Below are 26,277 nucleotides of genomic sequence, written 5' to 3'. Positions count from 1 at the left end.
CCCAGCGTTGCCCCAAGGCGTCAAACTCCCACAGACAGACACAGAATGGGGGCCAAGCCAAGGAAACGACATCCTGCCTGCAATCTTCACGGTGGAACGCCTGCAAGGCATGTTGAATGAAGAACAACGACAATTGTACGACGTAGTACTCTAAGCCATCGAATCGACAGAGCATGCTACATAGGACAAGGTCTTCTTTGTTGATGGGCATGGGGGCTTTAGGAAGACGTTTCTTGATGCAACTATTCTTGCGCATATCGAAGCCTCTCACTGCAATGCCATCTCGACCGCGACAAGTGGTATCACAGCGCTTCTTCTGGATAGAGGGCAAACATTGCACTCGACATTCAAGATTCTTATTCCCCTCACTTACATCTCAACGTGTGGAATCATACCTAACTCCAAGATCGGTTGTCAAATTCAGTCAGCAAGCATGATAATTATTGACAAAGCGCCAATGATTCACTCCCACGTGTACGAGACATTAGATCGATTGGTTCGAGATGTGATGAAGGGCATCGATGCAAGTTTTGAAATGGTTCCTTGTGGCAGCAAGGTCGTCATGATGGGAGACGACTTCAGACAAATGCTTCTAGTCATACCGAAAGGCTCACGCTATTGAAGGTTCATCCCTCAACCGAAGCGATGTATGGCGCCATTGCTCTGTTTTTTGCCTCTGAACCAACGTTTGTGTTTTGCCCGACCAACAAGCGTGGAGTGAGTTCTTACTTGCTGTTGGAGAAGGACGCGTTGGCCCTGACGTCGATCTTTCAGTAGAGATTCGGCGCATCTCCTCACTGTTGGAGCTGATTGCCCAGGTGTATGGCACCTTTGAAGATGGACAACTCAGTTGACAGCATAGATGATTTTGATGCCTCTGAATGATGATGTGGTCAAGGTCAACGACATGGTGCTTGATGTCTTCCCAGGTGAAGTGATGGAGTACTTCAGCTTCGACGCAATCCATCCTGGTGAAGTCGACAACAAATCCCTCTACCCAACCGAGTTCCCCAACAGAAATGATGATGATGCGACAATGCCACTCCACAACCTACAACTTAAGATCGGGTGCATCGTGATCCTTCTCCAAAACTTGAACACCATGCAAGGTCTATGCAACGAGACCAGGCTTCGAGTGGATTTGTTGCGACAATACTCCAAGCCACAATCGTCAGCCAAGGAGGTTTCTACGGCAAAGTCCATCTCCTACCATGGATCGTGCTATACCCGTCTCAATCGAGGCTTCCGTTTTGATTCAAGCGCTTCCAGTTTCCAGTTCAACTCGCCTTCGCCATGACGATTAAGAAGTCGCAAGGTCAGGCTCTCAACATGGTGGGGTTATATCTACTGAACCCGCTTTTTACTCACGGCCAACTCTACGTCGCTCTCTCAAGGACGCGGATCAGTTCGACAGGAATCGTGTTATGCGATGGCGGCGCGAACTGACCCACTGTGATTAACGTTGGTTACACAGAGGTTTTCTAGTAAGAGATGGCAGGTTGCCTCCGATGCATGTTACATGTTGCTTTTTTAACCCATAATACATGTTAACCTTTTCCGATAATCAACCCACTGCAATTCACCTTATATTGCAACTTCATCAAAAACTGGTTCGATTGAAAACCCCAAATGAGCATTGTGAGCGAGCCCCCCTAGTTATACAATAAAGGGAATGGATAAGGTGGCTATTAAATGTTGTGTTGGAAAGATGTCATCATTCCTGGTGTATATTCACAACCTCTGAGCTGAAATGCGTGGTTATAGAATATATTTGTCTTTAGATACAAGATAAACAATCTTTGTCTTGAATCTAAACTCAAAATCTCTTGTGGCTAATCTTATCCAGTAGGCGGATGACTACATGATTTCATGAAAACAACCTAATTTCACCGCAAACTTCATGAATCCTACAACAAAAGAAAATGTTGTATCCTATTGCTTTGTAATTTTTTCCATTAATCATGTTTGTGTTAAATACAAATTAAAATCACATTGTTGAGTTATTATAAATACTTTATTTCTTTGTATTCTTCTTGAGGTATAATTTTCCCCATGTGATCTATATCTTTAAATCAGTATGCAAGGAAAATATAGAGTTTACAAGCTAAACGCCTAAGTCCAAAAATCAAAGAGCTAAGAAACTTCAAATTATGACATAACAGGATGAAAGTACATCAGTTGAAACCCCTGTCATTTTGAACTTTCATAAATACCATTTTGCAATTCATGTGTTGTCTATTTTTATTTGCACCAAAATGATTATATGTGTGTGTTATCAAGCTAAAAATAACAAATACATACGAATAATTATATTCTATTTTATGGATTTTGGGTATTATTATGGATTTTCATGACATCGTACTCATAAAGGAATTATTTTTTTAGTTGAGATATATTTTTTATCATGTTCTAACATTAAATTCAAAGATATATTATTTTTTAAGTTATATTTAGTCATAATATTTTTTATGAATTAATCATATATTTTAAATTATTCAATTCATTTGATGACTGTTTCAAAATTTCAAAAGTTTCACGCCACACTGGCAATATGGAGAGAGAAAATTGGAAGAGAGAGAAATTGATCTATTTCAAAATGAGCAAACTTGAAATCATGAAATCTGACGATCCAGAATGATTTTTGTGCAGAAATTTAAATTGTATCTTTGTCTCTTCGTCTGCATTCCATCCATACATTTTGATCTAGAAATAGAACACTCACCGCATGTAGAAATCATCCTGAACTTTTTCCTACTCTATTAGGCCTAGTGAAAGAAAGTGGCTTCAAGATCTATCTAGTTCTCTCGGTGTTCTTTCTAATTGAAGTTACTGATCAAAAAAATAATTGGAGAGACTCTTCAGTTGTCACAAATCACCTTGACCATGCCAGAGTATAAGGATAGACATTTAGTATTCTTGGGCTTACTTCATATTCTTCTTCTCAACATCATCCATCCATTCACATACATCCATCCACTTCCATCCATTCACATCCACACACACAATCCATCCATTTACACATTCACACCCATAAGTCCTAATTATATATGTTAATTATCCCATACAGATCCACCATCATTGTTCCTCTGATCTCTCTACATTTCTTATTTTATGAAATATATCTTCTCTCCCCTAATACCATCTTAAAATGAATTTAATCCTTAATATATTTATTATCTGGATATCTAATTTTGGATACAGCCCTTCATCATCACTAACTAGATAAACTCAACTAGCAACAACAAATTATTACCCTAAATTTAAGTTCATGTTGCAGGAATGCTGGTGTGAATCACGATGTGTGATATGAGGTCAAATTCATTGAGTTGGGGATGATGTGAAAGAATCCGCTTTCCATGTAAACCACATCATATACCTTTTTCACTAAAATGCCCTTATCCTTAGTCTCCAAGTTATCCACATCAAAAACCATGGATTGACGTTGAAATGTGACACGTATAGGGATATAAACACATGAATATAATTAAATTTGGCCCCGCTTATATTTAATGATATATACATGTTCTTCATATGAGCGAACATAAATCTTCAATAAGTTGATCTAGTTAATTAGACATTGAAAATTTTTAGTATGAATATTTGTTGTCAAAAATTTGCATATAAATTAGATAAATAGTTTAAAACAGATGATAAAATTTTGAGACAGGGAATTTACTATATTCTAAACATCTAAAAACCTGATATCAATAATGTAGAAATCATTGCCCTCATAATTAATTCTATGATGTTAGTGCATATACATGTTTTTTGAAGCTCTAAATGTATGGCATCTTAATTTAAAACACTGCAAAACACTCAATTAAAAATAGAAATGTTAAACTGAATCTTAAACATTTATCAAAAATAAAAAATATTAATTTAAATAAACATTACTTAATAAAATTATCATTGAATATTATCATACCCACATGGACATGTACATGGACATGTATATGGACATACTTCTGTGATGTTAGTGCATGTACATGTTTTGTGAAGCACTAAATGTATGGTATCGTAATTTCAAACACTGCAAAACACTCATTTAAAAATAGAAATGTTAAACTGAATCTTAAACATTTATCAAATATAAAAATATTATTTAAATTAATTGAAGTAAAAATTATTTAATAAATTTCTAATTGAATATTATCATACCTACATGGACATGAACTTGTAAATTTCACAGTTGAAATTAAATATAGTCCAAAATGTTTTATAAATATTGTAAAGATTATAAATAATTCCGATAGTTTAATGTTAGAACTCTTCATTTTGGTCCATTTTGTATATGACACTCACCAAAATCTATTATCACCAGTATTCTATTTGATCACTTTATTTCTTACATTTTTTCTTTTCACGTTTCTGATGGAAATTTATGTGGATTTCAAGTTACATCCCATATCTCATTTAATTTTCATCAATATAATATATTCCTTAAATATACATATGAATTCTATGAATACAAATAAGACTAGGTGAATTATAATGTATCAAAATATATAGATCATCAGTGTTTAACATGTACTATCTAGCCTCACTCATATGATGAGTATGGTCGCTCCCGTAGCCATTAGTGTGGGGACACTAAGGATAGATTGTGGGTGTTCTTTAGTGGAAAGAGTTCATTGAATTGATTCGTATGAATCCCTGAATGGTATTATATTGAACTGTCAATCAGGTCAATTCACGTCATGGTTGTGTAAGTAGTCCTTAGACATGCGGCACCAAAGACGTTTTGTGGACGTACTGTTGTTCTTTGACTATGGCCAATTAGTCTCTATTCGTGGGATTCTAAATATTCTTAGTTCGGGTACATCAAGAAGTTCACGAAGACGATTGAATGGTCAAGAATGGATCATCCACTCTCAGTATAAGAGATGAGTGCTCAAGGAAGATGATGTGATGAAGTTCTTGGCCAATATAGTGAAATATCAGGGAAGAGTTCTCCGATGATTTCCAAATGCATCAGTACTAACTTGGATGACCGATTAGGTTAGACAATTGACCGTACCCTAAGTCGTCCAAGGAGCGCCAAGTGGATGAGGGACTATATATACACAGTAACCGATGACGAACAGGTTCAGTGAAGTGAATCGATACATACTCTTTTGTATCTTCTAGAACACAAGGTGTAGCTTAGCACCCCACGTGTTGGAGACTCGACCTATCGATTGGGTTAAATCAATCAGACATTAATTAATCTATATGATGATATAGTTAATTAATTTGGAAGGACAATAAAGGTTATTGGGCCATTGGAGTCGTTAACTAGACTGATACATGGGCTAGAGGGTCACACGCAAATGATATTTTGGATGTCGGAATATATACTTAAGTTTTGGGGGTTTTTATGAAAAATACCCACTTAGTATAAATAGTGGACGGCCATGAATGAATTCTCCCAGGCTAGAATTATTCAGGGGCCTTCCCCTTCTTCTCCCTTCTCCCCACAACCCCTCTCCATTCCCGATGTGTTCGGGACGATGTAACGACAACGACGGAGAAAGAATAGGGCTCATCAACGAGAAGGAGGAGATTTGACGTGCCGAGGATCGCGTGGATATGTCTAGAGGCTGCAAACTTGAGCAGCTCGACTCGTCTCACTTGTGGACCCAAGAAATCACGGATGCAATGCGTGCCGAGGTACTTTGTTTAATAAATTTTAATGATGTCATTTTGATTTGGTTCAAGGCTTCCGATACGGAATGTTTTGTTTTGTTCATCCATATCAAGGCCTCTAGAACCCAACATCTTCTTCTATGAAACCTATTTCTTCAAAACTTTAACCGCACTTGATAATTGACGCAAAAAAGAAAACATAGATCTGACTATTTGAAATTCATCAAGCATGTCCTCTCCCACGTCCAACCCTCCCCCTTCGTATAGAGAGGGAGTGGCAGTTGTGGGTCGCCCAATTGGGCCCCCTTTTTAATGGGAAAGCCTATTGGGCTTCCCCTTAAAAAGGGAAGAAGAAGCCCAACATGAGTTTCTTCCCCCTAAAGATGGCAACTAATCATAACTAAAATAAAAACACACGCAGGAGGCTGGTACTCACGCAGGAGGGGCCTACTGACTATCCAAAGACGACAAAAAAGAAAAATTACATAAAGACACATGACACGAAGCGAGACGATGATGTAGCTTTTCAAACCTGATAGTGGAAGCGTGGGTTCTTCACGTCAGCTCAGACCATGAGGTGGCTAGTGGCAAATCGAGGCTTGATCAACTGGATGGTCCTCCATCAGAAATATAATTTAGAGAGAGTATTTAAATAGAGAAAATTCACATGGAGAGGATTTAGAGAGAGAGAGATAGTAAGCCATAGTATTTAGAGAGAGAGAGATGTTTAGAGATAGGATTTAGAGAGAGAGAGAGTATTAGAGAGTGAGGATATCGAGAGAGAGTGTGTGAGAGAGGATTTAGACAGATAGAGAGTGAGAGAGAGGATTTAGAGAGATAGAATGTGAGAGAGGAATTAGAGAGATAGCGAGTGAGAGAGAGAGGATTTAGTGATGGGGGACCATCTTGAGGACATCAATATGGGACGAGTTCAACCGCACCGAGCAGCTCGAGCTGATGTTCAAGATTCCAGCTTCAAGTATCTGGTCTAGCTCTTATCCATAAGTGTCGCATATTATTCTGTATTTTGATTTCCTTGAACAATCGGACTAGGCCATTATGTTTTGGGGCTCGTCCGTTAATTTTCTTTCTTGCATCTTTGTAATGCACGTCAAGGGGAATATAGTCTAGCGACGGTTTCTCCCCTCGTTGTCGGTCACTTGGGCATCCTCCCTCTCTATATAAAGGGAAGGCATGTCGAGGGAAAGAGAGGATGTCATTTTGAAAATTGAAAAGTTTCTTCTTTCCTAGAGTATCGTTCTTTAGAGAGAGTAGTGCAATTTTAGATCTAAAACGGGTTGAGATCGTGGATCCCTTGTTGCTCGCGTCCATCTTCCCACGTCTAGATCAATTTGTGGAACGAACCACCGTCAACGACAACCCTCTTCCGTATCAGTTTTTGCATTCTCCAAGAAGTAAGTTCTTGAAGGGTTGCTGACCAAGAACCTATTCTTGGATCGCCAGCACTGTTGCTGCCACCGATAACACCGCCGTTCGCCACTATAACCGCCTCCGCCGATGTTGACGCTGTGTTGTTGCCACCGCCACCACCGCCATTGGTGATGCCATCGCCACCGCCACCATCTCCCTCGCCCCACGCCAAGCGTCATTGCGCCCGCGCTCCCACCTCTCCGCCACTCGCCCCAGCCCTATGCACTCAATACCGTGCACCCTACGCCGCGCTCTCCGCGCCGCGCGCAGCGCTCCCCACGCTGCGCACCCCGATGCCGCTCAACCCAATGTCGTGTGCCCCCGGCCGCACACCCCAGCGCCTCATGTCCCGCGCCGCGTAGCGCTGTGCGCTCAGCGCCGTACGCCCCCTGCAGTGCAGCTGCGATGTTCTTCCCAGCCCCACGCGCCTTGCGCTGCACCCCTTCGCACCATACACACTCTCGCGCTCCCCACACCGTCTTCTGTGCTGCTACCTTTCCAATGCTGTGCATAATTCGGTGTCGTAGCAATCGTCATCAACCCCATTGCCGACATGCCACTACGGAAAATTGATAGTCGCCCTCGCTTATGCCAGTTACTACTCGTTTCCCCTTTATCACTCAGTATTATTACCTGTTGTAGTGCCATCATTCCCTATTTGTTCCTCTGCCATGTCAATATACCTACGCGTAGGTTAGCCACCTTGTCCAGTGTTAAGATATTCTTGCAGTAGAAGACTAATCACGTGATAACTGGAGTCGTGGACGCCTTTGAGCTAACGAGCTCCTTGCCTCTTAGGTATCTAGTCAGTTTAACGGGTCATTGAGAGTCTGGTCGTGACACTCTTCATCTTGGAACATTATGGATCTTTCTCCTGATCTATCCGTTGCCTTATTTCTCCGTCAAAGAGTTATTTTCACTTGCATTCATTTCATTTTGGAGTATTTGGTTCAATTCCTCGTGTTGTAATACGTGACGTCGATCCCGTCCCCTACGTATTACATCATTTAGAGATATATAGAGGGAGAGAGGATTTAGAGAGACAGAGAGTGTGTGAGAGAGAGATGATTTAGAGAGATAGAGAATGAGAGAGAGGATTTAGAGAGATAGGGAGCGTGAGAGAGAGATGATTTAGAGAGATAGAGAATCAGAGAGAGGATTTAGAGAGATAAAGAGTGAGAGAGAGATGATTTAGAGAGAGTGTGTGTGAGAGAGAGGATTTATAGAGATAGAGAATAAGAGAGAGGATTTAGAGAGATAGGGAGTGAGAGAGACAATTTAGAGAGATAGAGAGTGAGAGAGAGGGAGGATTTAGAGTAGGGATCGGGGATTCGGACAGATCGTTTGAATGTTCGATCGAATCGGGCATTTGAACGAACAAATCCGAACACCGATCTGTCCACTTTAGATCCGATCCGAACATGATCTGCGCGTCTGTTCGGATCGGATTGTTCGAACAAGATGGCTGTTCGGATCGAATGTTCGAATAGGATCCGATTCGAACACGTTGTTCGAATCAGATCGAATCGAATGTTCGAATCCGGCGGTGCCAGCGCTGGCCAATGGCCGCCCAGCGCTTGCCAGCGACCACCAGCGTCGGCCAGTGGGGCCTAGTAGCCGGCCAGCGACTGCCAACGCAGGCCAGCGGCCACCAGCTCTGGCCAGCGGCCCCCAGCCCTGGCCGGCGAACGCCAGCGACTGCCAGCGGCGACCGGCTAATGACCCTAGCGGGGCCAGGGGCCGGCAGCGGCGGCCAGCAGACGCCAGCGACCGCTAGCGTTCGCCAGAGAGAAAGCCGCTGGCGGTCGCCGACGCCGCTGGCCATTTGTTCAAAATTGTTGAACAAATGGCAATCGAACACGAACGAACCAAATTGTTCGTATGAAACTTTTGATCGAACAGGAACAAAGGGTATGCTCGATCGAAAGTTTCGAACGGATTGTTCGAATTGGCATCTGTTCGTTCGAATCTGTTGATCAAGATTCTAACGATCTGATCCAATCCGATCCCCGATGCATACTTTAGGCAGGATGGAGAGTGAGAGAGAGAGGATTTAGAGAGATAAAGAGTGAGAGAGAGCAATGATTTAGAGAGGATGGAGAGTGTGAGAGAGAGGATTTAGAGAGGATGGAGCAAGTGAGAGAGAGGATTTAGGGAGATAGAGAGATAGATAGAGATGTTTTAGAGAGATAGAGAGTGAGAGAGAGAGGATTTAGAGAGATGGATAGTGCGAGAGAAGATTTAGAGAGATACAGAGTGTGAGAGAGGATTTAGAGAGATACAGAGTGAGAGAGAGGATTTAGAGAGATAGAGAGTGAAAGAGAGGGAGGTTTTAGAGATGATGGAGAGTGAGAGAGAGAGAGAGGATTTAGAGAGGATAGAGAGTAGGGTTCACCCAACCGATATCCGTCCGTCATCCGGTATCGGACAACCGATATCCGATATCCGGGAAAAAATGGGACGGTGTCGGATATCGGTTGATATCTGTCTAGAAGGGGTTAGATGGATATCAGTATCGGATTCGGGGTGAGGACGAGGCGGATACCGGATATCGGATTTTCCGATATCCGGATGTCGGAGACGGATACCGGATGCCGGATATCGGTTTTCGATATCCGGATATAAGAACCGGTATCAACTGATAAAAATAAACTTTATTTCACATACTACCTCCTAGTTTTAAACGCATTGTATAGTTTTTTATTTATGATCAATGCCCATTAATATATAGTGTGCAATTTTTTTTTCTTCCATATGGGTTAACAAGATTCGAAGTTAATGTAAACTCTGAATCCCGTTATCCCACATGGGAGATATTAGAAAATTTTCTGTGTATAAATTAAATGAGGCCGTTATATTATTTAATATTAAAATAATATTTATATCTATTATCGCTGCATTTAAAGAGTGTTATATATATAAATTAATTTATTAAATAATGAGTACGCCATCCAATATATAGAGACAAACATTTCTATTTCCTTCCATATGGGATAAAGAGATTCCGAGTTTAACACAAAACCCGAACCCTATATCCGATATGGAAGAAATTAAAAACCTGAGACTGTATATAACAAATGAGATGAATGACCAAATAGAAAGCTTTCTTAGTACATACGTGTCCACATCATCTCTGCGAAATGCTTGATAAGTTATAAATATAATTATTTTTATTGTAATTCGATGCGGATATCGGTTTGCGGTATCCGCATCCGACATCCGATACCCGCATCTATCCCCTTGAGACGGAGACGGATGCTGGATCGGGACGGATATCGGTATCGGATATTGACACTGTAGCCGCCGATATCCAATACCGATATCCGGATATCGAAAAAACCACATACCGGAAATTGCCTTCCGGTATCTGGTACAGCATCCGTCCCCGGCATCCGGTACCCGTATCGGGACGGGCAAACACTAATAGAGAGTGAGAGAGAGAGAGAGAGGGAGGATTTAGAGAGGATAGAGAGTGAGAGAGAGGGAGGATTTAGAGAGAGAGGATTGTGAGAGAGAGAAAGAGAGTGGATTTATTTTTGAAGTCAGTAGCGGTTACGCCGCCAATTATGGCGGCGCTCCTCGTTTAGGGATGCTGACCCTACAAAGGCACGTGTCTTCTTTTCGCCACATCATCTCGCGTGGATTGCGCCGACAGACCATCTCTCTCTCCTCTCATACGTCTACGTCTTCATCTCCCAGGCGTCGTAGTAAATTCACGGACGGAGAAACGTACCTTTCATCAAGATATTTTCTTTTGAAAATCATCGATGAGTCCAAAACCATGAATTTTTTGGAAGTAATCGTCTTGCGCTGTGTTAATATTTTAAATCAGGATATCGGGTGGATTAAAGATATTAAATTTGTTGAAGATTGAGATGGCCCGTCAGGCCAGAGGTGAAAAGCTGCCATCTTTCCAAATTTAAAGCCTCGGCGATGAATCCAAAGACGATGAATTTTATGCAAGAATCTTCCTCCGGGTACCAAATATTTTAAATCAGGATATCGGGTCGGATGAAAGATATAAAAAATTGTGAAAGATTGAGATAACCCATCATGCCAGAGATGTAAAGCTTCCGTCTTTCAGAATTGAAAGCCTTGTCGATGATTTCAAAAATAACGAATTACACGGAAGAATCGTTTTCCGGGTATCAAAATATCGTAAATCTGGATACCGGGTCAGGTTAAAGATACAAAACTTGTTAAAGATTGAGATAACCCGTCACGCCAGAGATGTAAAGCTGCCGTCTTTCAGAAATGAAAACCTTGTCGACGATTTCAAAGACAACGAATTTCACGGAAGAATCGTTTTCTGGGTATCAAAATATCGCAAATCTGGATATCGGGTCAGATTAAAGATACGAAAATTGTTAAAAATTGAGATGTAAAGCTGCCATCTTTTCCAAAATTGCTAGTCTTGTCGTCCGTTACAAGGGACAGCTTACGCGCTAGGGGAAGAGGGCTTACGCTATAAAACCCTTCCTTCCGCCGCTAACTCTCTTCCCCCAATCCCCAGTAGCCTTCTTCGCCGATCTTCGCAAGTCTCGTCTCCGGGGGCAGACGAAGACGAAGAAAAATTATCTCAGGTACTTCTCTTTTGTTTCTTACGGCTTCGGAGGTTCTTCTTCGGGCGTTTCCTTCAGGCAAGGGGAGAAGATTCTAGGAGGAAAAATGAAGTATGTGCTGGTTACTGGGGGAGTGGTCAGCGGGCTCGGCAAAGGAGTGACCGCGAGTAGCATAGGAGTCCTGTTGAAGGCTTGTGGCCTCCGCGTTACTTCCATCAAAATCGGTCTGTAATTGCTTCTACTCTTGTATTTTTTCTCTGTTTTTGAGGGTTTTTAGTTTGGAATACGGACGGAGTTACTCGTATGGAATGGTGTTTGGTGGAGTAATTAGTTCGTACTCTTTGTAGATCCGTACTTGAATACTGATGCGGGAACCATGTCTCCTTTTGAGCATGGAGAAGTGTTTGTGCTGGACGACGGTGGAGAGGTAGCTTCCCTTTGATTTTTGACGTTTATCTTTATCTTCATCATTAATGTTATGATATTTGTTGTTTGATTGCTGACACTTCTTTAATGGGATGGTAGTTTTTTTAGATGTCGATTCCTTTCGTGTGACGTGCTTTCTGATTGAAGGTGGACTTGGATCTTGGAAACTACGAGAGATTCCTACAGATTAAGCTTACTCGTGATAACAATATAACCACCGGAAAGATTTACCAGGTACCTGATTAAAATTTTCTGTAATTTTGATCTTACAACTTTCAGCAATCTATTTACCTATCTATCTGTCTTTTCATTTTTCTCTTCTCTCATTTATTTACATATCACTCCATATCTGTGTCTATGTTTCTATCTACCTATTTATTCATTCAGAAATCTTGTTATCTATTCATCTATCCATTTTTTTTTCTCTCGATCTATCTATATTTCTTTCTCTCAATCTACATATCTCTCTATCTGTCTACCTATCTGTCTATCTATCTATCTATCTCTGACAGTCTAGCTATTCGTCTGCTTAAATGTCTATCTATCTTTTTGTTAATCTATTTATCTATCTTTCGATCTATGCGTTTGTCTGTCTATCTTATTATGTATTTATCTGTCTCTCTTTCTGCCTATCTTTCTATCCGCCCGTCCATCTATCTTTCTGCCAGTCAGTTAGTCTTTCAATATATCTATCTTTCCATCTATTTACTCTTGATGTCCGTGGTCTGATTTCTTTCGAATTGCAGTCGGTCATTGACAAGGAGAGGAGAGGGGACTATCTGGGGAAAACAGTTCAGGTTGGTCTGTTACTGATGATTGAATTCCAAATTTAGGTATATTGGACCTATTTTTTATTATCTTATTTTCACTATATTCAACAGGTTGTTCCTCATATAACCGATGCAATTCAACAATGGATTGAACGGGTTGCCAAGGTTCCGGTAGATGGAAAAGAGGGTCCGGCCGATGTCTGCGTCATTGAACTCGGTGGAACAATTGGTATTCATCGGCTTTAACACACGTTTATGACAAGTTTTACTCTCATTCTTGTGACTTAACTGAACGCAAATTTTTTTTTTCTGATTTCAGGTGATATAGAATCTATGCCATTCATCGAAGCTTTGGGCCAGTTCTCCTACAGCGTAGGTAATACTGCACGGCAAAATTTTTATTTATGAAAAAGAATTTTCTTTCGCCCATTAAACTCTTATTCTGTCTGACAAGCAGGTCCTGGCAACTTCTGCTTGGTCCACGTCAGCCTTGTTCCTGTTTTAAATGTCGTTGGTGAGCAGGTGGGCATGATGGTTGAAGTTCTTATATATATTTTAAATGAGTTTTAAACAGGGTTTACGGTTGAAGTTGATCCTTACATTAATCTCATTTCAGAAAACGAAGCCCACTCAGCATAGTGTTCGAGGGCTGAGAGGTTTGGGCTTGACGCCAAATATACTTGCTTGCCGCAGTGTTAAGGTTCTCTTTTAGAATTTTTAAATTTTTTCTGCACAAATATTTCTGGCCGGTGCCCCTGACGTTTTTGTGCAATGACTAATTAGGCGCTGGATGACCATGTCAAGGTTAAGCTGTCCCAGTTTTGCCATGTTCCGGTATGCGGAGATGATTTAATTTTGTTTTTTCCCTCTAGTGAAATTTAAGTTTGTTTATTTATTATTTTAATTGCAGGTGGGAAATATCGTTACGCTCTACGATGTCTCCAACATCTGGCGCATACCTCTGCTGCTAAGGGTATTCATCAAGCATTCTGTTCTAAAACTCAAAGTTCCCTATTAATCCTTAATCTTATTTGCTTCATAATGTTTAGGGTCAAAACGCTCATACGGCTATTCTTAAAGAACTGGATCTTCTCAAGTCAGTCTTTATTCGTATATTCATTTCTTCCCTACATCATCAGAAATCACTTCCTAAAATACTTTAAATCATATTTTATTTCGTTCCCAACTTGCAGTGTTGCAAAGGAGCCTGCGCTTCAGGAATGGATGTCCAGAGCTGACCTCTGCGACAACCTTCATGAGACTGTGAGCCAATGCTTCGCAACTTATTTACATTTTCTAGCCTACCTCGTGTTTGCTAATCCTAATAGTTATTGTGTTCCAGGTCAGAATTGCCATGGTTGGAAAATATACAGGCCTTTCAGATTCATACCTATCTGTTCTGAAGGTGAATTCCATCCTAGATTCGAACGATTTGGGCAGAAAGATAATCTCTTTTTTAGTCATCTTTTGTAAATTTTCTTCACAAATAAAATTCCAATCTTTATCAGGCACTGCTTCATGCTTCTGTGGCATGCCATCGCAAGCTGGTCGTCGAATGGGTTCCCGCCACCGATCTTGAAGTTGCTACAGCCAAAGAGGTATTCCTTTTTGTTGAAGAAGATAGAACTTTGTTACTTAGAAAAAGAAGGGATACATGCCCATATATAGAGCTCAGAGAGAGAGTATTGGAGATTTATAAATGTGGGATTAAGAGAGGGAACCCTTAGTGGGCTAAGGTCTAGTGGACCTAATAGGCCACACCACCTATTTCCCAACACTCCCCCGCAAGCTGGAGCGTGGATGCTCGTCATCCATGCCCAGATTGTGATAGAGTAGTAGGCGGTGTAGAGCGTGGAGCAGGATGGCCGGAAAGATGGCGCAGGACGGCTAGAGGCTGAAGACGGTTGAAAAAGAGAAGATGGCTGAGACGGTGGAGGCGCCAGGATGCAGCCGAAGGCGGCGGAGGCGGCCGAAGGCAGCGGAGGGCAGAGGAGGGAGCCCGAGAGTAACCGAGGCAGCTGAGGCGACCTGAGGTGACCGACACGGCCGTAGGCGCCGGAGCTGGCCAAAGGCGGCGGAGGGCGGTGGAGGGAGCCCAAGGGCGACCAAGGCAGCCGAGGCAACCAGAGGCAACCGAGGCAGCTGAGGCAACTGAGGCATCCGGTGAAAAACCGAGGCGACGAGGCTGCCGGAGGCTGCCGAGGCAGTCGGTTGTGGCCGGAGGTGACCAAGACAACCGAGACATCCCGTGGAAACCGAGGTGACGAGGCCGCCAGAGGCTGCCGAGGCAGCCGAGGCAGTTGGTGGTGGCTAGAGGTGACCGAGACAGCCGTAGGCGCCGGAGCTGGCCGAAGGCGGCGGAGGGCGGTGGATGGAGCCCGAGGAAAAACCGAGGCAGCTGAGGCAACCTGAGGCATCCAGTGGAAACCAAGGCGACGAGGCTGCCGGAGGCTGCCGAGGCAGCCGAGGCAGTCGGTTGTGGCCGGAGGTGACCGAGACAACCGAGACATCTGGTGGAAACCGAGGTGTCGGGGCCGCCGGAGTCTGCCGAGGCAGCCGAGGCAGTTAGTGGTGGCCGGAGGTGACCGAGGTAGTGCTGAGGATGGCCAACGAGGGCCGTCCAAGCTAGGGCGGCAGAAGACGGCCGGTGACGGCCGGAGAAGGCCCGACGGCTGGAGAAGAGCCGAAGGCTGGAGAAGGCCCAACGGCCGGAGACGGCCGGAAAGGTCAGAGACGGTCAGAGACCGCCGGAGAAGATCGACTAGCTGAAAGAGTACATAGATAGCGACGGAGGCTGGCCAGAGGATGCCAAGAAGAGGGACAAGGACCGCGAGGAGAAGGAGGACGCCGAGAACGAGGACGAAGAGAAGGTAGAAGGGACGGATGAGGACGTGAAGGCAAACCCCGATGAGGAAGAGAGTATCGAGACTAAGGTGGAGAGGAGATGTGGCAACAAGGGGAAGGAGGAGTTTTAACCTGGGAGCGCCGTGGGCTAGAGGTCGCCCGAGGGATGCAGATTGCACGCAGGAGATAGCCGGAGAAGATTCGCGGAAGGCCGCCGGAAGTTGCCAAGGGCGACGGAGGCCGTCAAGGGCAGTGGAGGCGGAGGTTCCAGTGGAGGCGGAAAGGACCTGCCAGATGTCGCCAAGGGCGGCGGAGGCGGAGGCTCTGTCGGCGGAGGAAAGGGCCTCTCGCGCAGCGGCATTCCAGGAGACGAAGTCTCTTTCGAGCATTTCCTTGAACAGGTTCTGGGCGTGGGGGCTGTCCAGGAGACGAAGGCCCTTTAGGGCATTTCGTCGAACAGGTTCTGGGCGCTGTGATCCAGAAGAGAAAGTCCCTCTCGGCGGAGAGGTGTGGAGGCGACAGTCGTCGTCGGATGGTGCGGCCAGCAAGGGCGGCCGGCATGGCAGATGGTGTGGCTGCCAGGGCGGCTGGCACGAGCGGTCAGCAGGGCGGCCCGCAGGATGGACGGCTGGAGGGCCGTTGGAGGGCTGGAGGGCCGCCGGAAGTCGGCTGGACGGGCGGCGGGCAGCAGGAGGACTGCTGGACGGCCGGAGGGTATCCAGAGGGCTGCTGGAGGATGAGATGCAGATGACCAGCGATGGGCGGAGATGGCTGATATGGGCAGAGATGGACTGCGATGGACGGAGAAGATAGGCAATGCGCGGAGATGACCGACGAGTCGGCGACGGGTGGAGATGGTCAGATGCCCGGAGATGGCCGGATGGAGATGATGGTAGGCGGAAGAACTTGAGATCACCGGAGAAGGAGATATCGCCGGAGGGATCGCCGGGGAAGATATAGGGATGCCGAACTGCGCAGGAGATCGCCAAAGATGTGCAAGGATGACGGCGTGCAGGAGATCGCAGTTAGGAGAGAGATCGTCGTTTGGAGAGAGATCGCCGGTTGGAGAGAGATCGTCGCCAGGGTGCAGGGCGGAGGTTGGAGAAATTGCCGGAGAGAGAAAATGCTGACGAGATACAGGAGATGGCGGCGGTTGAAGAGGTCGCCGGAGATGCAGGGCGGCAGAGGGGAAAACCTCCGCCGCCCTGGACGTCGATGCGGAAGAGGAGCCCTAGGTCATCGACCTAGGCTCTGATACCATGTTGAAGAAGATAGAACTTTGTTACTTAGAAAAAGAAGGGATACATGCCCATATATAGAGCTCAGAGAGAGAGTATTGGAGATTTATAAATGTGGGATTAAGAGAGGGAACCCTTAGTGGGCTAAGGTCTAGTGGACCTAATAGGCCACACCACCTATTTCCCAACACTTTTATCTCACTTGTATTTGCCGAAATCGTCAGTGTCTCTAGTAATTGTCCCTTTGTTAACCTTGACTATATGATGAGAGACACTGACGAAAACATCACTGTCACTCTAGTAGCAGACAATAACAATGATGGGTGTTGGGCCACAATGATGATTTCTGTGCGTGATGATGGCTAACTCTTTTTATCTTGATCTGCAGTCTCCCAGCGCCTACGAATCTGCATGGAGTTTGCTCAAGGTGAGATCTTTCCTCTGTTGAAAATGGCGATCTTTTCTTTACAATTTGTTAGTTGAGTGTATTTAAACGAATGGGTTTGTTTATATTTGACCAGGGCGCCGATGGAATCTTGGTGCCCGGTGGATTTGGGGATCGGGGAGTTCAGGGGAAGATCCTGGCTGCAAAATACGCTCGAGAGAACAAACTTCCCTTTCTGGGTATTTGCTTGGGAATGCAAATTGCTGTCGTTGAATATGCTCGGTCCATTCTTAAGCTGGAGGACGCGAACAGTACCGAGTTCGACCCGGACACGAAAAATCCCTGTGTTGTGTTCATGCCGGAGGTATAATAAATCTTCTCTTGTTCTAATGGGTTTTCTGGGCTGGCCAAGATACTCATTTTCTCTCTGAAAATTGGAAAAAAAAACAGGGTTCTAAAACCCACATGGGCGGTACAATGAGGCTTGGATCCAGACGAACGCTTTTCAAGGATTTGAACTGCAAAACTGCAAAACTGTGAGTATAATTTCATTAGCAATCCCTCTGCAATATTATATTCTGTCTTTGGATTTCACTATCGTTCAATACATAACTTATGATATGGCTACTTTTAGGTATGGGAATGTGAGATACATTGATGAGCGCCATCGGCACAGATATGAGGTATGTGTCTCGTCTGATTTCTTAAATTGAAATGAACTTGGTCGATAGATTTATCTGACTTTTTCATCATTGGAATTATCTATCTGTTGAATACCCACCCACGAATCTCGCTGTTGAATGGCTTTGTACCACCTTCTTTGCCTCAGGTTAACCCCGACATGGTCTCAAAACTTGAAGCTGCCGGCATGCAATTCGTGGGCAGAGATGAAACAGGCCAACGGATGGAGGCAACTATCTCTAACTTTCTCTCTCCAAATATCTCTAACTCTCAAAACATCCTTGTTTGTGTGAACATCTATCTTAAAGACCATTTCTGACTCTCAAATCATTTCTCTCTTTTAACATCTCTCTCTCCAACTAGATCTCTGATTCTTTTAATATCTCTCTCACTCTCTAAACATCTTTTTTTTTTTAATATCTCTGGGTCTCTTTCTTTAAAACTCTCTCTAAACATCCCTGTCTCATACAGGTAATCGAGCTGCCCAATCATCCCTACTTCATTGGGGTGCAGTTCCACCCAGAATTCAAGTCCTGGCCCGGAAAGCCGTCTGCGCCCTTCCTAGGTATGCACAAACAGCTCACCTCAACATGTATTAGTCTGATGTCTCCTGAAGAAATGCACATTTTTGGGAAAATGATTTAAGTTATGTCAGCTAAGTAGAATTTGTTTATCTTGTCTCATTTGATTAGGGGTTATTTTTCTCAGGGTTGATAGCTGCATCTTGCGGGTACCTGGGGAAGATGCTTCAAGATCCTGACCCAGCCTACTTAAACGGCACTCGGGTTTTCGGTAATGGTGCGGCACCCATGAGCAAGGTCAATGGCGTCTACTCCAATGGCAACAGCAATGGCAATGGTGTGCACCACCCTTGATCCATCCAATATTTTCAAATTTTGGTAGTCAATCTGTACATGGATGGCAAGAACAGCACCAATCTGTGGTGACCCGAGGTTGCAAGAAATTAGGTTTTTTCTTGTTCTTTCCTTACCCTTTTTGGGCAGTCAATCAAGACTGCTTGATAGGCTCCAGAACCCAGTTTCTGTGATCCGTCCCGGTTGACTCTAACTTGGCTATGCGAAGAACCTGGTTGTGGAAGTTGAACAGGGTCCTCCTGTGCCCAATGCTCACATAGGTGATCCCTGCATCCTCTATCAACCTGTACAGATGTGCCTGAGATAAGGAAGAAGATGCAGAAGGTCATTGACTTTGACTTTGACATTGACTTGTACTAATTGGGTGAGATAAGATAGGGGGTGACCTCATTGGGCTCATCAAGGGCGCTTGTGGACTCGTCGAGAAGAACTAGGCTGGGCTCAGCAAGGAGGAGGCGGGCGAAGGCCAGGCGCTGCTGCTCACCTAGGGAGAGGACGCTGGCCCAATCGTAGGTGCTGTCCAGGCCCTTGAACCGCGACACAATGTCGCCGAGCCGGACATCAGCCAGTACCCGTAACAGATCCTCATCCGACGGTTTACTCCCTCGTCGGTCTCGCAGGTTCTCCATCTTCAACGAGGATGGCAAAATATCTTCACACAAAAGGGTAAAGTAAAATTAGCTTGGGAGTTCTTATGATTGCAACTGAGATTAAAGCAATCTAGTGAATTCTTATACTGCACAAAATTGTGAAATGAATAGCATTTTTACTCTTTTGGCCTGTGCATATTTAGCTTAGGAGTTCTTAAGGTTGATAAGATATAATTGAATTAATGAATACTTTGAATTAAGATGCGGGTTCGTACAGGAGGATCTTCAATAGAATAGGAAGTTGGGTTGGTAAGTCTCATCATCACCATCATCATCCATTATGGGATGTGACGTATGACAATGACAATTACAATTCATCACCAAAAGATGGATGACTATGGCAAGGAAATCGAATACAATGACATTAACCATTTATCATCAATTGATGCATGACAATGATGTTGACGATGAGAATCCGTCATTGTCATCTTACAGTTATTGTGAATGCCAAACCTTGAAGGAAAAGGGTTACCTGAAGAGGAAGACGAGCTCGGTGGGTCTGATGGCAAGTCATCGGTCCATGTAGGGTAGAGAAGCTGGTCACGGAGCGTGCCCAGGACCATGTAGGGTCTCTGGGGGAGGAAGAACACACCCTCAGCTCGTTTATATCTGAGAATTCGGGCAACCTCACTTGAAGGCTGCCCGTTGACTCTGGAGAAAAACGTTATGCCACCGCTCCCTGACCGCCAGAGCCCAGCCAGGGCCCTTAAAAGAGATGTCTTGCCGCTGCCACTCGGTCCCATCACCTTTTTACGCACACACACACAACCAGCAGCAGCAGCAGTGAGAAATTGTAGGGTGAATGAATTTCTATGATTTGTTGTTTATTTTACCAGAAGATGGTCTCTGTCTTTGATCTCCAGGTTCAGATCTGATATGAGAGTGCGCCCAGTCCGGGGTGTTTGCAGCATCAAATCTTTGATTTCCAATAATTTCCTAGGAGTGCTGTTTGATTGATCGAGGGATGGATCATCGATGCTCCTCATTTGGAAATCGAGTTCGGAGCCATTCTCAGAGCCCAGAACATCTGATGAATCTTTCCCCTCCAGAACATCATCAAATTCACCTGTGGAGTCATGAATACAGTATATCTTTCATTCGATAGGAAGGTGATAGAAACCCTCGTTTAAGTTTCCGTTAAGACAGAAAGACAAAATGATCTCAAACTCCCCAACTCAACAACTTCTTGAACGCCCACATTAAGGAATGCTATACGTATCTAAAGGAAACATCATTTTCAGACAAATCCTAATAGAATCTAGGCAAATCAAAGAAGAACGTTTCAAACTTTTTTTTAGAGAATAGTCAATTATTCAAGATGGGATCTGAGCAAGATATGATGATAAATCCTAATATGCCCTCCAGGATGTAATAGTTAGATCCTACTTTGCACGCTTTTTCAAGCGTGCAAGTATAAGGGAGGTCTCATACCTAGTCGATCGATGATAGCTGAGAAGGCACTGATGGCTTGAAACTGATAAACGATGAGAGATACATCGTTAAGTATATGGTTGAAGGCAGAGACGGACTGGTTGATGACCCCAAATTCTATTTTCCCCGAGAAATACATTGGAGCGACGACAGCCACTGGCAAAACTTGAATCAAATATCGATAGCCACTTGTGAAGAAGTCCAGGTTCCGAGAAGAGATCAGCAGTTTCTGCGAGTTAAATCAATTGTCCCTCAAAATAAGGTATTGAAGATCTTATTTTTGACAAACATATATGATAAAGGTACCAGGAAACGCAAATGTTAGAAAATCGAGATAGTAATAGAGGAAAAACATTCCGGGTGAAGTAAAACGTAAAGTTTTCCATTAATCGTATCATTATTTCTCAACTTTGAATGACTAAAGCGGAACATTTTTCTACAAACAATAATAGCCAATGATTTTATATAAAGTAAAGCTTCAATATCACATTGTGACGAATCATATGTGATATACTAAATATGTTCGTATTGTGAATCGCGACTGGACTTGGAAGATACAACTGTACGAAAAGAATCAAAAGAAATAAAGGAATAAACAGTACGCACGCTTAAATTCTCGAAGGCCCTTGAAAAACGGCGCAGCAGAAGTTGCAACTCATTTTCTTCGCCACCGTAAAAGGCGATAGATTCTGAATTTTCTCTAATGCGTGCTAGCCCATAGCGAAAATCTGCTTCTTTCTTCTCTTGCATGAAATTTAGGCTGACAAGGTTCTACATGGAAAAAGAAAAAAAATAAATTTTCTTGTCAAGTGGGCCAAATGATGAAATATTAAGATGAAAATGTTCATAGATGACGAAGGAATTACCTTTCCGAGGTAGATGCTGATTCCTGTGCCTCCAATTGAGTACACAAGAAGAACAATAAACAAAGGAGGATAAATGCCGTAAAGTATGTTACTGAATGAAATCAGGTCCACCGTTGCGTTGAAGAAAATCAACGAAAACCCTAGGGCAGTAGAAGTGAAGGAACTAAGATCATCAACGATTCTCTGGTCTGGGTTATCGATTATTGATTGGGACTGAATCTTGTAGAAAGTTTGGTTCTGAAAATAGCGTTTCATGTAGTAGCTAGTCATCCAAGATCTCCAACGTAATGAAAGAGTGTCCTTAAAATAATCCCTCAAGACAAACACCTAGAACGTTGAAAAAGAATGAGAACAGTCACATCACCGCACCTCAAAGAAAGATTAGGAATAAATATTCATGGGTTATACAAGGAAAACAAAGTTATGATACGTGTTTTTAGAAATGATCTAGTCTAATTAGTCATATAACGATCGGATGATTGTGAAAACTATTCATAATCAAGACTACGGCTGTAGGTCAAACAAAGAAGCCATAAAAATGCATCATCAATAAATTAATAATATATTCATTGTAATGTATTGCGCCATAAACGAGTCCTTTACTATACAACTCAAAAAGGATCACTAAAATCGATGTGGTTTACCCAATGAATCACTTATCCGCCGAATGATAGCAGATGGGTCCTTAAGCCCGCTCACTTTCATGTTAATATGTGGTATTACATTGCGATTATGGCCTTAAATGAGTTCAACCAGGAATACAGATGAACCGTCTAATGATTAAAAAAAGATAAAAAAAATATCCAAAAAGAAAAGGGAAAAAGAATCTCATCATAGATCTAGGTTATCCAGTAAAAAACCCAAAAAGAAACCAGCCCATCTCGTAAAGATATGGAGCTTAATTTAAAATAAACCGCAAACTAATCCAAGGAAGAAATATTACGATTACTCGATCTGTAGCCTTTAATGAGTTCACGTAGCTACCTGATGGTGCATTTAACGATCGTTAAAAAATCGGTAGAAGATATCCAGAAAGAATAGGTAAAAATTAACCTTATTGATCTAAGACCAAGAAATAAAATTTAAACAATTTTAGTCAGGAAGAAAACCGATCGGGCCATCCATTAAAACAAATCGCAGAGCAACCCAAGAAGCAAAGCGTGCAGCTTTCAGAGTGATACCTAAAGGAATGCAGCAATATGCTCACCGGAATTCCACCAGCAAAAGCCCCGAGATAATAGAGAAGCTGCTTAGTGAATTGTGCCTGGTCCTTGTCTTACTCCAGTCGCCAACAGAAAACAGAACAAGAAATGAGAAAAAATAAATAAGATTCAAAGCTGAATCCAGCATCAACCTTAGGAGTACTCACTCGCAAGCGCATTGTAGAAATCCCGTCCAAGAAAATTAAACCCAACACTGATTCCCGTGGTGGCTAAAGTAAGGGCGAAAACAGCCGCGAGTCTCAGCCGAGCTTCGTTCTTATCTTCCGAAGACCAGTACGGCGCAGCCACCTCCCAAAATCTCCTGAACAAAGTACCAATTTCCGGGGTTTCCCTAGCTTCTTCTTGCTGATCCAGTAACAACAAAAACCCACTTACTGAATCAAATTAAAACAGGCCTTCCCTTAATAATTACCGAGCAAATCAAGAATCTAGCAGCGTCTAACCTTATCTTTCTCTTCACCGCCGAATTCCGGCGATACCGAAGCTCTGGGGCTGCGAAAAACTGAGGATTTCCGCCGAAATCGCAACATCGGGCGGAGCGGAGGCGGATACAGAGCCCGACGAGAATCGAAAGACGATGAATGCCCAAAAAAAAAAAGGACAGCAGAGGCTCTATCGTGACGATGAGATGCGAGAGCGTAGAGAGATGAATGATTGAGGGCGGACATCTCGATCTGGCTTCGTCTTCCCTCGTCCTGTCATCAATCAGCCTTCGGTCGCCATGGCCGCAGCTCTGCCAAGTCTCGCCTTACCCTGTCTTAACTGCCTTAGCCAGTCCTAGAGACGTTGGGTCGCTTGATTTTTAAAATATTTTTAAATAATTTTCAATTCTTCTATTAAATCGTTTAATAAATCGTTTTTTATTATTAATTTTAAAGGAAAGTCAAGATAAATTAAATGCGTTCCAGTAAAAATTGTAGCTTGTTAAGACTTTATATGAGAGCCCCAGTATGATGACGTGAGGGTGGATGAGTGATGCACCTGAGTAAGTGATATTTTTTCTAATATAGATTGGCTGCATTTTTTTGTTTTCAAGTCATTTTTTTCAGTTTGTTTACGATTTCCAGCGAATGTATTTAAGATTTAGGATACATAATCATGTTTTTTTATTTAGACAGCCATTAAATAGATGGAGCTCATCTCTTTGGGACATGTACATTCACTGTTGAAATTATTTTGTAATTAATTTATCACTATTTGTGAAATTTGTGGCTCATTATGTGGTGAATCTTTTTAAATGTGTTTATCAATCATTGACGTAAAGTATTTTCTTTGATATTATAGTTTTTTTGTATTTTCTGTTTATATTAATGGGATAATACTATTTATATGCTCTAACATTACTTTGCGAATCATAGATTATGATGCTTTTTTAAGGTGCATACTTTTTTAAAGAAAGAAAACATCAGATGGTGCAACTAATTTGATACTGTATGGTCACACTAAAATCAATCTTATAAATACTTATCTAATGATGGACTAAACTTTTAATTGAAGAAATGAGATGATGGTGATATGAAAGAAAGTACACAGTTGAAAGCATGAGTGAAATTTCAAGAAACATATCAGTATGGTCAATAAATGTTTTATAGAGTGGTCCCCCATTTTGGAACAAGGGAATTAGATCAGAGAGAATGGGTGGCACCGACGAGTGGAGAAATAACTGCCATCATGACATTTTTCATGATGATTATTTGAAAATAATGTTTATCTTTCCCATGGAAAGATAATAGAATAGTGTAAAATTTTATTTTAAAAATTAAGCCTAAAAAAATTACATACATCCTTAGGATATCCTTCTAGTTTAGCTAATATAATAATAGACCTATGCTTACCTTATAATCAGCGAGGCTTTCTCTAGTGAGTCCCATTAATGATTTAGAGAAGCTCCCTAATTTTCCTTGTTGGTATTTTGGTTATCACGTACTTTATATATTAGGTTAGTGTTGTGATTGTTGGGTTCTTTCTATGAGCGAAATAATGGAATTAAATAAGCCTACATACTAAAAATATATTAAATGACATTTGTGATTTCTTCGATCCCGGAGCGAGACGAGTGGAGCTGCTCAAGTGTGCAGCCTCTAGATGTATCCACGCGGTCCTCGGCGCGTCGGATCGCCTCCTTCTCGTTGACGAGCCCCGTTCTTTCTCCGTTGGCGTCGTTACGTCGTCCCGATCACATTAGGGATGGAGAGGGGATGTGGGGAGAGTAGAGAAGAAGGGGAAAGGCCCCTGAACAATTCTGGCCTGGGTGAATTTTGTTCAGGGCCTTTCCCTATTTATACTAAGTGGGTATTTTTCATAAAAACCCCCAAAACTTAAGTATATCTTCCAACGTCCAAAAGACCATTTGCGTGTGACCCTCTAGGCCCATGTATCAGTCTAGTTAATGACTCCAATGGCCCAATAACCTTTATTGGCCTTCCAACTTAATTAACTACATCATCATATAGATTAATTAACGTCGGATCGATTTAACCCAATCGATAGGTCGAGACTCCGACACGTGGGGTGCCAAGCAACACCTCGTGTCCTAGAAGATACAAAGGAGTGTGTATCGACTCACTCATGGAACCTGTTCATCATCGGTTACCGTGTATGTATAATCCCTCATCCACTTGACGCTCCTTGGACGACTTAGGGTATGGTCAACTGTCAAACCCTAATCGGTCATCCGAGTTAGTACTGATGCATTCGAAAATCATCGGAGAACTCTTCTCCAATATTTCACTGCCTTGGCCAAGGACTTCATCGCATCATCTTCCTTGAGCTGCCACCTCTTATACCGAGGGTGGACAATCCCATCTTGACCACTCAATCGCCTTCGTGTACTTCTTGATGCACCCGAACTAAGACTGTTTAGAATCCCATGATTAGAGACTCATTAGCCATGGCCAAAGTACAACCGTCCGTCCACAAGACATCTTTGGTGTCTCAGGTCTAAGGACCACTTACACAACCGTGACGTGAATCAACCTGATTGACAGTTCGGTATAATATCATTTAGGGATTCTAACGGATTAATTTAGCGAACTCTTTCCACTAAAGAGCATCCACTATCTATCATTAATGTCTCCAAACTGATGGCTACGCGAGCGGCCATACTCATCGTATGAGTGAGGCTAGATGGTGCTATTCTATCCGGATACTTCGATGTCCTTCTCGCGTATCCTTCGAATAGGAATGTTTAGAACACATGCTTAAATACTAGTGATCTCCTATTACGATCTCATCATGATTCACTAAGTACGATCATGTATTCATGGACTT

General features: G+C 42.9%; 3 protein-coding genes across 3 annotated transcripts; 2 read left to right on the top strand and 1 right to left on the bottom strand.

Moving 5' to 3' along the window:
• Positions 1-862: 862 nt before the first annotated feature.
• On the top strand, positions 863-1,446 carry LOC144703403 (uncharacterized). The gene is made up of 2 exons (XM_078575587.1): positions 863-1,183; positions 1,270-1,446. The coding sequence occupies exons 1-2, from the start codon at positions 863-865 to the stop codon at positions 1,444-1,446; spliced, it is 498 nt and encodes a 165-aa protein (XP_078431713.1).
• A 9,996-nt stretch (positions 1,447-11,442) lies between these two features.
• Positions 11,443-18,944, top strand: EMB2742 (CTP synthase family protein). The gene is made up of 21 exons (XM_078575457.1): positions 11,443-11,842; positions 11,966-12,045; positions 12,192-12,278; positions 12,791-12,841; positions 12,926-13,043; positions 13,134-13,190; positions 13,272-13,336; positions 13,431-13,514; positions 13,598-13,648; positions 13,725-13,787; positions 13,864-13,910; positions 14,008-14,077; positions 14,157-14,219; positions 14,323-14,412; positions 17,285-17,323; positions 17,418-17,645; positions 17,732-17,817; positions 17,916-17,964; positions 18,111-18,191; positions 18,434-18,527; positions 18,671-18,944. Exons 1-21 carry the CDS (start codon positions 11,725-11,727, stop codon positions 18,835-18,837), a joined length of 1,788 nt encoding a protein of 595 aa, XP_078431583.1. The 5' UTR covers positions 11,443-11,724; the 3' UTR covers positions 18,838-18,944.
• ABCD2 (ABC transporter family protein) lies at positions 18,813-23,781 on the bottom strand. The gene is made up of 10 exons (XM_078575456.1): positions 23,451-23,781; positions 23,154-23,352; positions 22,992-23,059; positions 21,785-22,111; positions 21,525-21,689; positions 20,919-21,147; positions 20,321-20,553; positions 19,960-20,233; positions 19,224-19,489; positions 18,813-19,135 (listed from the first exon to the last, which is right to left on the bottom strand). Exons 1-10 carry the CDS (start codon positions 23,673-23,675, stop codon positions 18,971-18,973), a joined length of 2,151 nt encoding a protein of 716 aa, XP_078431582.1. The 5' UTR covers positions 23,676-23,781; the 3' UTR covers positions 18,813-18,970.
• Between the last annotated feature and the right edge of the window lie 2,496 nt (positions 23,782-26,277).

The sequence above is a fragment of the Wolffia australiana genome, chromosome 5 (genome assembly GCF_029677425.1).
Source record: "Wolffia australiana isolate 7733 chromosome 5, ASM2967742v1".
In the NCBI taxonomy this organism is placed as follows: Eukaryota; Viridiplantae; Streptophyta; class Magnoliopsida; order Alismatales; family Araceae; genus Wolffia; species Wolffia australiana.
This window is presented reverse-complemented; position numbering and strand designations above follow the sequence as displayed.

Excerpts from the sequence above, each read along its gene's own strand:
- ABCD2 (XM_078575456.1), bottom strand. The coding sequence starts at position 23,675 with ATGTCCGCCCTCAATCATTCATCTCTCTACGCTCTCGCATCTCATCGT. Across the intron at positions 21,690-21,784 it reads TCAGCATCTACCTCGGAAAG|AACCTTGTCAGCCTAAATTT; the intron begins GTAATTCCTTCG and ends TTTTCCATGTAG. Across the intron at positions 20,554-20,918 it reads AGCTATCATCGATCGACTAG|GTGAATTTGATGATGTTCTG; the intron begins GTATGAGACCTC and ends ATGACTCCACAG.
- LOC144703403 (XM_078575587.1), top strand. The coding sequence starts at position 863 with ATGATTTTGATGCCTCTGAATGATGATGTGGTCAAGGTCAACGACATG. Across the intron at positions 1,184-1,269 it reads CACAATCGTCAGCCAAGGAG|TTTCCAGTTCAACTCGCCTT; the intron begins GTTTCTACGGCA and ends AAGCGCTTCCAG.
- EMB2742 (XM_078575457.1), top strand. The coding sequence starts at position 11,725 with ATGAAGTATGTGCTGGTTACTGGGGGAGTGGTCAGCGGGCTCGGCAAA. Across the intron at positions 13,044-13,133 it reads TGAACTCGGTGGAACAATTG|GTGATATAGAATCTATGCCA; the intron begins GTATTCATCGGC and ends TTCTGATTTCAG. Across the intron at positions 13,191-13,271 it reads CCAGTTCTCCTACAGCGTAG|GTCCTGGCAACTTCTGCTTG; the intron begins GTAATACTGCAC and ends TCTGACAAGCAG.